This window comes from Ceratotherium simum, chromosome 12, assembly GCF_057802395.1.
Source record: "Ceratotherium simum simum isolate JZ-2026a chromosome 12, ASM5780239v1, whole genome shotgun sequence".
Classification (NCBI taxonomy): Eukaryota; Metazoa; Chordata; class Mammalia; order Perissodactyla; family Rhinocerotidae; genus Ceratotherium; species Ceratotherium simum.
Window position 1 is genome coordinate 3,735,975 of NC_141911.1, and position 10,562 is coordinate 3,746,536.

The window sequence follows — 10,562 nt, forward strand, 5'->3', positions numbered from 1 at the left end:
TTTATTTGTACCCTGCTTTGTTCCAAAAAAACAGAGACAGCTTACAAGTTCAATACAATAAATCTATAATGAAACCAGGTTTAAGGATGATGAAACCAAAGGACAATTTAGTACACAAAAATGCATATAATAAGGTAGGCCTGCAAAGCCGGCTGAGCATCCTAGTGGCTAAAACTTTGCCATTAGATTAGAAAAATATAAATAGCCCAGGAGGAATAAGATTTTCTTAACACTGAATTCCAAGGCAAATTTCTCCCTGATGATTGAGTGAGAAAACGGGAGAAAACAGTATCTTTAACAACACCCCCATAACAAAGTCAATAAATGAGTTTTGTATGTCCTGTGTTTTTAGAAATACTCCTAAGACATTTTTGCAAATAAACACTTTTCCTCTCAGTTTATGTCAGGAATGAGAGACAAAAAAAAAAAAAGGCTTAAAAAAACCTTGCTGCCTTTAGAATAAATTTTATTGCTTTACATTTAATTTCTACACTCTTCATTTAAAGAGTGCTTCCTGGACTAAAATATCCCACAGGAGGGGAGGTATCCTGCTACCCAACGGAATTTCCCATTTGTCATTTCTGGTCTCCATGTGGGTTCTTGGTCCAATCCCTGGGGTTTAGCATCCCCTCCCCACACCTCCGAGGCTTACACATGGTTATCCTGTGCTTACTATAGCCGCTTGCAGATTCCAACCCGCATGGCCTTTACGGTAAACTACAGTAACCCTGCAGAATCCACCTGTCATTATCACTTTCTTTCTTTGACAGGACGCCACTGGGGCCCTGGAAGAACAAAGGTGTCAAACATAGTGTAGCACAACTTTGAACACTTTTCACTTGGGATTTAGACTTTTTTTGCCTCACAAGCTGTTTCTGTGGCACCGAAATCTCAGGTTTTACGGTGCCAGCGACTAGGCACTGTCACTCACCTCCCCATACTGATGGGTCAGAGCTCAGGCAATGTTCTGGGGGTCAGTCCTCACACAGAAACAATGGGGTCCTCCAGAGTTAGCCTCCTGTTCCAGGAAGTGAGAAAAGTCACAAAGATGGCACAATCCGAGAAAACGTCTATGCTCTTTTTCAAGTGCCAATGTTTAAATCCAACCACACATAACCCGGTATGTGATCCTTGCACTGAAGCTGTTAGAAAGGCTTACTTTGAGCAACACACTTCTAAGTTAATTTCATGCTGTCAGAGATACAGGCCTAACTCAAGAGACGGTAAGAGTCTGGCACCGGTTAGTGCTCTCTACCTAAAAGCACATCTCTGACCCAAAAATACCAGGTCACCAAATAGGTCTTAACCACCTTACGGTACTGAATGTTAAAGAAGATCAGGGGTTGGGGTAGTAGGTAGGCAGAACAATTAATTGCATGGTAATTTGAAATATCCATTCGTTTGACTGGTATCTATTAGATCTTTCTTTAATGTACAAAATACAATGTCAGGTACTATGTTCCTATTTAGCTCTCGGTCACTTTCACAGTCATTGCCACTCCTCCAGCTCCCAGACCTCAAACCACGGAGAAAACAGGGACCTACAGCCAGGGCCTCCTTCTGACCTGCCGGATCCAAAGGACGCCTTATAGTCTGTATCTTTTTTAGTCTTGTGGTACTGCTTTATTTCTTCAGGGCCTCCCAAGACTGTCTCCCCTAGTCTGCTTCTTAGCTCTTGAACACTCCTTCTCAGGATCCTCCAAGTCTCCTCGTTTCTGCAAATCCTGTCTGCTCTGTTCCCCAGGGTTCTTTCTGTCTTGGCTCCATTCTCTTCTAACTCTGACGTTGGTTCCTGGTCAACCTCATTTACTGCATCAATTATTGGATTGATCCAAAAATTTCTTTCTTCACCCCAGGCTTCTCTTCTGAGCCACCTTCCAGAGCCTACTCATATCTCCATCTGAATGTGGCACAGGCCCACGAAAAATATTTCTGAAACTGAACTCTTAAACTGCAATCTTCACTCTCTTTTCTCCCAACCTGCTCCTCCCTTGCAGTCTCAATCTCAGTTCCACAGCTGCTCACACCAGACACTAGGGAGTCATGCCTGACCGCTTTCTCCCCTTCATCTGCCATAGCCAATTTCTGACAGATGCCTGCCATTTCTTTAACCTCAGTTTATCTAAAATCTGTCCCTCCTCTTATCACTTTTGCCTGAGGTCAGTTTCATCTCTGGCCTGGTCTAGCAGAACAGTAGCCTAACTAGTTGGTATCCTACCTGAGGTCTCAACTCAGCGGCTCTCCAGTTCTTCATCCAATACCTTTTTTTTTTTTTTAATATTTTATTTATTTCCCCCCCCAAAGCCCCAGTAGATAGTTGTATGTCATAGCTGCACATCCTTCTAGTTGCTGTATGTGGGATGCGGCCTCAGCATGGCCGGAGAAGCGGTGCGTTGGTGCACGCCCAGGATCCGAACCCGGGCTGCCAGCAGCGGAGCGCGCGCACTTAACTGCTAAGCCATGGGGCCGGCCCATCATCCAATACCTTAAGGCGCAGATTCTTCATCTGAAGTTGATACCCATCCCTGTCCTGGCTCAGGCCCAGGATCTTGCAACCCTGATACCGGAATCCTCCAACAGCTCCCACTGCACTCAAAGTAAACTGCAAAGGCTTTACCCTGGCTTAAGTAGTGCTCCAGGATCTCGCCACCTGTCACCGCTCTGACTCCTCCTCTCCTCTCTCCTTTTCAGGGCATTCCACCCGCACCAGCAACCTTGCTGTCTTCAAATATGCCAGGCACTGTCTAGTCTCCAGGTCTCAGAACGTGCTGCTCCATCGGCTTGGAAATAATCTGTACAGCTCACTTTTTCACTCCCTCAGGTCCTTAATGTCACCTTCTCAGGGAGGCCTTCCCTGGCTACCCTATCTATAACGCAAGCTCTCCCCAACATCTATCTCCCTTCTCTGATTTATTTCTTCTCCTTAGCATTTACTTATTTATTAAATACTTATATAGTGCTTATTATGTGTCAGGCTCTGCTCAAATGCTCTACAAATATTAATTTACTCCTCCTAACAGCCTACAAAGTAGGCACTATTTGCACAACATTTTACTGATGAGGCAGAGAGGCTACGCAACTTGTCTAAGATCACACAGCCAATAAAAGGTGATATAAATAAAAGAGCTGGGATTCAAACGTGAGAATCCATGCTCTCATCCTGGTCCTCTAATATCCTGTGTGTGTGTGTGTGTGTTTGCATTTCTCTTGCTCCTGTGTCTCCTCCTCCAGAATGCAAACTCCACGAGGGGCCAGATGTATGTCTGCTTGGTTGACTGCTGCATTCCCAGCACTGCAGACCCTAGGAAAGTGCCTGGCAAGAAATCAAGTGTCAGAGTTCTGGGACCCAAAAGGTTAACAGCCTATACACTAGAGTGATCTGTCCAAAACAAACAGAAACCATGACACTTCACTTCCTCTCTCACTCAGGAAAACGTCCTAACTCCTTTGGATGGTAAACGAGGTCCCTCACGATCTAGTCTTATGCTGTTCAATATGGCAGCCGTTGCCGTGTGTGGCCATTTAATGTAATTAAAATTAAAAATTCCTCAGCTGCACCAGCCATATTTCAAGTGCTCAACAGCCACATGGAGCTTCTGCATTAGACAGCAGTGATCCAGCCTCTATCTTTCTAGTCTTGTCCCATGAGAGATAGACTGGACAGATATGTACCCTATGTTCCAGACATACTGAACACAAGCTGCAAGTCACAGAAACGCCCCGCATTCCTCTGCATTTGAGAGAACGACTCAAAAAGAGAACGACTCTCTCTTTTGGATCCATCTGTTGGCATGCCTATATATTCTCTGTGACACAAGTCAAGCGTGGCTCCTCTGTCAGGACTTCCCTAACCCTCATATCCCAGAGTATTTGCTCATCACTGCCGTGGGCTACAGTTTTATACTTGTAGCTGACCTTTTTATTACATGGCAAGCCCCTCATTGACAGGGAAAGCCTCCTATTCGTCTGTTTCCCCAGTGACCAGTGCCTGTCACACAAGCAATGAGCAACTACTGTTTGTTTCATGGATGGCTGGGAGTGGGAGATAGAAAGATGAGTCAGATATGGAGCCAGCCCTTAAAGAATTTATAATACAGAAGAGGGGATACAACACACACATACAAAGATATATTACAGAGTAAAAAGTATTAATAATGCCTACCTGACAAAGGAGGAAAAATCATTTTAACTAGTTCAGGTTTTAATATGGTGTCCATATTATACCATGTACCCAAAACTCAGGACAAACAATATTTGTGACTTAAAAGTTTACACAAAAAGGAAAAAAAATGTCAATTACCTGAATGTTTAAATGAATTTTAATATGTTTTTATAAAGTAGCTACCTTTTAGCATTTGAATATGGTGACATTACTACATGACACCTTTTATTAGAATTCTAGTGGCTCACAGATTTAAATATTAAAAATATCCATATAAATGTAAGATTAAAATGTAGGTAAATATTTATATAATCTTGGAATGGGTAAGGCTTGTCTACAAATGACATGAATGTCTCAAACCATAAATGAAACAAAATATATCTACATATGAGTTTGAGACTTCTGAGTCTTTAAAAAAAAATCCCTTCTCAATATTCTTTTAAGATTATTTTGGCTACAGCAACTGAGGAACTCAATATTTAATTTTAATTACATTAAATAGCTGTATGTGGCAATGGCTATCATATTGAAAAGATTATTGTGTATTTGTGAAAAAAACACAAGGCTTGGGAAACTTACTTGTAACATATATGCCAAAAGGTAAATAACTCTTACAACTATAAATAAATAAAAGAAACACTGGAACACAAAAATGAGCAAAGATAATTGGAAATTAACAAAATAAGAAATACAAATGGCTGATAAAATATAACTTCATGAGTATCTATAGAAATATAAATAAAAACAAGACTTTGCCACTATCAGATTGGCAGAGATTAATGTCTGATGATCCTCTGCTAACAAAAAGGGGGGAAGGTGGTGTGAGTACTGTTGGAGAGACTCTAAACAGAAGCCAACCTTTTGGTGCATATGGGTAACGTACATGAAAATTTTACACGTCCTTCCCCTCTGCTCTACTTCTACTTCCAGAAATTCACCCTTAGGAAATGATATGTAAATTCACTAAAAATGTATAAAGATGTTCATCAGTTCAGTATTGTGTATAGTAGCAAAACATTGTTACTAATGTGCAGTATAGGGGGTGGGTGAAATTACACACTATCCATTTAAGCAATGGAATACAATGTGACTCTTAAAGGCAACGATGCAGATCTATATTTATTGACATGGAAAGATATCCATGATATATTCATGCGAAAAAACTATATCATGTATAGAGGGGGAAAATGGAAGGAGAGAAACCAAAATGTTAACACTGGTTAATTATTTCTGAGTAGATAATGGATAACCTTTATTTTCTCCCCTAGGCTTGCCTATATTTCTTAGAGGGCATATATTAATTATATCATCAGAAGAAACAATAGAACCATTTTTAACCAGCTACCTTTGACTGATACCTCCAGTTTCCAGCACCAAAGCCTCTTCTGGATATATCGAGAAAGGCTATCTTAAAAACTCTCCATGACAGGAATTCCAATCTGAACATTTTTTAAAATCGATAATTTTGTGATAGCTGAACTAAGAACAAAAGAAAAGAATGTTTTAGTTAAAGTCAAGGTCCTTGGGGGAAGAAAGAACTTTAATGATTCAATGTTGAGTACTATGCAGTGACATGAAGGGCAGAGAGCAGTAGCAAACCTGACTCCAGATTTCAAGGAGTTTGCAGATTGGTTACAAAGAAAATACTAACACCCAGGAAATAATCAAGAGAAGAACAGAAGGCAACGTTAAATGATCTGACACACTCTGTAAGAGTTCAGAGAGAGCACAATGAAGGCAAGTTAACAGGCAGAGATTGCTGGGGGTGGGAGGTAGACTTGGGATGGGGAAGAGAAAAGAGAATACATTTCAAAGGAGAAGAGGCACTGTCAGAATTATAGCAAATTTAGTAAATGTTATTTAATCTAGTGTTTGTTTTAGGGTTTTTTCTTTGAGATATGTGAGGATTTCGACAAAAAGGATAGTTATTTTTGTTAAGTTACAAAATTTGTGTTTAAAGAAAGAGAAAATAGGACAGCTTATAAATTGCTGAAGTAATTGCTTTTATTTAGGAAAAAAGTACGGCTGAATATTACTCAGGAGTCAACAATACAGTAATTTGATCTTAAAATATAAACTCCAATTGTATTTGCAGCTAAGAATCCTGGCACCAGAGTATGGGGAGGCAAACTTTTAGTAATATTCCATAAAACGGCCATGTTTTTAAAAGGCCTAAACTGTGTTAGACCTATCACCAGAGAGAGGCATTAACTCTCATCATTTCTGCTAGTGGGCCCTCCTGAGCTGAACATTCTTCACTGGAGTAAAAGCCCATTGGTCATCGCTCATTGTCTTTGTCAGTTAGTCTCTCACTGATAGTCCTAAGGAAATCAGTGAAAACAATACAACAACTGCAAAGTGAAAGGCCTCCTCTGGGAAAAAATGCAGCATGCAATGCAACAGACATTAGCAAATTCTCAAATCACACACAAACAAAATCATACACAAATGAGGCCCTGGAAGAGCTAGAGCTCTGAGTAAGAAAAGGTGAGATGACATAAAGGGCACTTCAAAAAAGAATGATATGGGGGCTGGCCTGGTGGCGCAGCCGTTAAGTTTGCATGCTCTGCTTCAGCAGGGTTTGCAGGTTCGGATCCCGGGCATGGACCTGCGCATGGCTTATCAAGCCATGCTGTGGCAGCGTCCCACATGCAAAGTAGAGGAAGATGGGCACAGATGTTAGTTCAGGGCCAATCTTCCTCAGCAAAAAGAAAAGGATTGACAACAGATATTAGCTCAGGGCTAATCACAAAAAAAAGAAAGAGAATGATGTGAATATCAAAAGATTACAAGAGGACCTTGAAAAATCAAAGAAGCCCACGCTTAGGCAGAATTTTGTAAGAAATAACCGTCCTTGTGAGAGTGAGAGGCCAGAGTGAGGTGAAGGCTGCTGTGTGGCACTCAGTTACATAAAATCAACTTGATTCTTGATTCATTCTTTGTTTTAAGAAGTATGCATATAGTTGCATTTATGACCTACATTTTCTTCAATATTTATTTTTAAATTTTAAATTTTATTTTTCAATATCAAGTCCTAATCAAACTTCTTCCTACTTCTCACTATTAATTTGCAAAATTCTGGTCCCCATTTTAAATGATCTTTTTCTGGTCACACTCTTCCTGTAGCACCTCTGTAGTTTCCCAAATCTGCAGTTTTGACTTTCCTCGAGTTCACTGCCACATCCTGAGCTTACTGACACCATCACCACAGACTCATTTAGTCAAAGTCTGCCTGGGGTCACTAACATCACCTTCCAAATTCTCCAGGTCTAAGAGGAGTATCACTATCGGGGTCACCTGGTTCTTAACTTTGATTCCCACTTACCTGTGTGTTGACATACTGTATCATTCATCAGATCCTGTCAATTCTTCCTCAAACAGTCCACACATCTAAAACGACCATAGCAGACATCACTACCTCAAGACAGATCTCTAGGTGGGTCACGCACCTTCTGCCTTCACTGTGAACATCACTCTTTAGAAATACCTCTTTATAAAACACCTCTTCAAACTATGAGCAGCTGCAGACCCTTCTACAACCTATGGGTCAACACCAACTTCCCTGTGTGGCCTCTGAAAGCTTCCATCCATCAAATGGTCCCATCTTATTTCACCGATCTCTTCTCTCCTCAGCTCCAGATAACATCTCTCTGCTCTAGCGAGGTGGGTCTCTTCTCTGCACACAAGCTGTTCTCATTCTTGCCTCTGGCCTTTACTAATGTCACTTCCTCCAAACTAATATGTCCTGCTCTCAACATTACACTTCTCTCAAGGCACAGGTCAATGTCTTTCTTTGCCAAGATTTAATGTTATACTTTCTAATGTTTTCCCACATGCTGAATCTTCTCTTTCTTCAGGTATAGTCCATTTTACATAAACATGCTGAATAAATATGTCAAGAATGTAAATCCTTAGGTCAACTTTAGTTTTTGTTTCTTCTTTTTAGACTATATACACAAGGGTTGAGATCATGCACTCCTATTAGAGCTAGAAGAATGAAAACCATAGACTCAATATGCAACAGATACAAGTCATAAATCAATGTTAAACACAGAAATAAACAATTAAACTACTTATACAAATTACTATTCCATTTTATAATTCTGCTAATGTGTTAAACAGAAATAACAAACCTGACACAAAGACAAGATAACATCAAATATAAGATAACACAAAGAATATGATTCTTTTAGGCCTATCCAAGGCTGGAAAATAAGGTATTTTCATTACTCAACGCAGAACACAGTAAAGACTGCAATGTCAACTTAAACTAGAGATTTGAGTCTCTAATACAGAATTATTTAATAATTTCGTTTCCTTCCAGCATGGAAGTTCCTGAATTGTAGAGCTTCTCTTTTCTTTCCTAACAGTAATAACGTTCTCTGAAAATGCTCTATACTAGTGCTCATCTAACTGGGATCTGGGGATTCCGGGTTCTGGGACGTATTCTAGAGACCCGTCCCTTTAAAAGGTGTCCACGCATTACTCCAGTTTGCGAAACACTGCTCTCACCATCACTTGATCGCCCAATTAGCTCCATTTTTTCCAAGGATAAATCTAAAGCATGAAACTTAGTAAAAGAAGAGCAAAGCAGAAACGATGCTGAACGTGTAACGTCCTGATAAGGAGTCAGGCAAGAACCACCGGGTCCCTGGTGCAGCACCCCTCTCCCTCGCAAGGTCTCTCCCCGGCGTGGGCCCTGCGCCCGCACTCCGTGTGAGAGGGACAGTCCGGCGTGGTCACTGGAGCAGGCGCGGCCGCCGGGTTCCTCCTGCCAGGGGCCGGGGGAGCACCTGCCGCCAGGGGCCCGGGCTGAGGCGGGGCGCCCGGATGTGGCCGCACCGCCCGGCGGCGTGGGCAGCACGGAGGCCCCGGGGCACAGGGGTGGATCCCTCGCCGCCCGACGGGCCCCCCTCTCCGACCGTCCTCGCCCCGGCCGGCCGCTTCGGCCGCTGCCCTCCCCTCGTCCGCGCCAGGAAGGCCGCCTCACCTGCTCGGCACCGCCCGAGGCTCCGGAGAGCGGGAAGCCGTGAGCGGAGCGCATCCCGACCACCGCGGCGAAGCGGCGGCGGCAACGCGGGCCGGCTTCCGGAAGCGACCGGCCGCCCTGCCCCGCCCCCGGCCCCGCCCCCGCTCGCGCCGCGTTACCGCCCGCGCCGGGAGCGCGCACGCCGGGGGGCGGGGCCTCTCCCGGGGGCGGGGCCTGCGCCGCGATGAGTGGCGTCGAGTGCAGAGCTGGTCGGCGCAAGCGCACCGGCGCGGCTCGGGGCGTGGCTGCCAGAAGTGAAAGTGGCGTCGCGGAAGGAAGCAGTGCTGTGGGTGGGTTACCGCCACTCGTAGCCCGTCTGGTTGTCGGCGAGCCGCGGTGTGCTTGTGATGCTGCGGTTTATCTTTTCTTTGTGCTCTTAAGGATTCTGAAAAATAAGGCTTGAAAACTGAACAAGAACTAGATATCTTTGCGCGACTGTGGACGTTTTTACAACTTTGCCAGCGCTATCTCTATGTTACAGGTGGGGAGACAGGCTCAGACTCATTCAGGGACTCTCTTAAGGTCCGCGTAATTAGTAAGAGCCAGGATTTCATCCTTGCCAAAAGTTGCATCTACAATATTAGAGCCTGTTCGGAGGGAAACAGACTCCCTTTACGCGCGCAGTGGTTATGGAGAAATAGTAAGGTGAACAGCTCCAGTTCCTGAGGTTGACCCCATGACCTGTACTTAGCACAAGGCCCCTCTCTCTAGCTTGACAAAAAACTGCCTTAAAGTCGCAGAGCTTTGCATGAAACAACTGAAGAGACCTTGGGAAGTGCGGGTTCCTTTTTTCCCTCTTTTCTTACAGGTGAGTATAGTGTTGTCCAGAGATAGAAAGTGACTAGCCAGCCTAGCCACTTTAAAGTGTTTTTTAAAATGAGAGCCCTAAAAACGTCTACCATTACTTCTGTCAAGTGAAACAAGCTTGGACAGAGCTAGGAGTTACACATTTTAAGCGGAATCCTCTTGGTCCAGCACCAGCTTGGGTCGTCTCCGTGTGGTAGTGTTCCCTCCCTGGATTCAGATACTGTTCATGGAAGAAGGCCAGCAGAGACCAGGGAGGGAGCCTTGTGCTTTAGAAGTAGATACTGAGTTTTTACTATTGCTGCACATTAGAATCATAAAGGCACAGCATATTCGGGCTAAAGAGACTGTAGAAACTGTCTAGTCCAAACCACCTCCTTTTACTGTTAAGGAACCTGGAACCCAGAGACTTGCCCAAGATCCCTTGGAGGCAGAGGGGGGAGCAGAACCAATATTTCTGACTCCTGCTTCAGTGCCTTGTATGGCAATGTGTTGGTATAAAAAAAAGGACCAGTTTGGATAGTTTACACATTAGAAACCTCTATGATATGTATCTCAGGCTAGCTT

At 43.4% G+C, this 10,562-nt stretch overlaps 1 protein-coding gene across 3 annotated transcripts in view; it reads right to left on the reverse strand.

Annotated features, from left to right (window-relative positions):
- The window catches only part of ENTPD4 (ectonucleoside triphosphate diphosphohydrolase 4), a 31,083-nt gene extending 21,827 nt beyond the window's left edge, over positions 1–9,256 (reverse strand). For 2 of the 3 annotated variants that reach the window (XM_014789844.2, XM_004433576.3), the window contains exons 1-2: positions 9,153–9,256; positions 932–1,018 (exon numbers count right to left, since the gene is read on the reverse strand). In XM_014789844.2, the coding sequence (XP_014645330.1) occupies positions 932–939 (8 nt within the window). In that variant the 5' untranslated portion in view covers positions 940–1,018; positions 9,153–9,256. Of the gene's footprint in view, positions 1–931; positions 1,019–7,487; positions 7,519–9,152 lie in introns of those variants that run through there. The other variant, XM_087437322.1, reaches the window with a different exon arrangement.
- Positions 9,257–10,562: the final 1,306 nt, after the last annotated feature.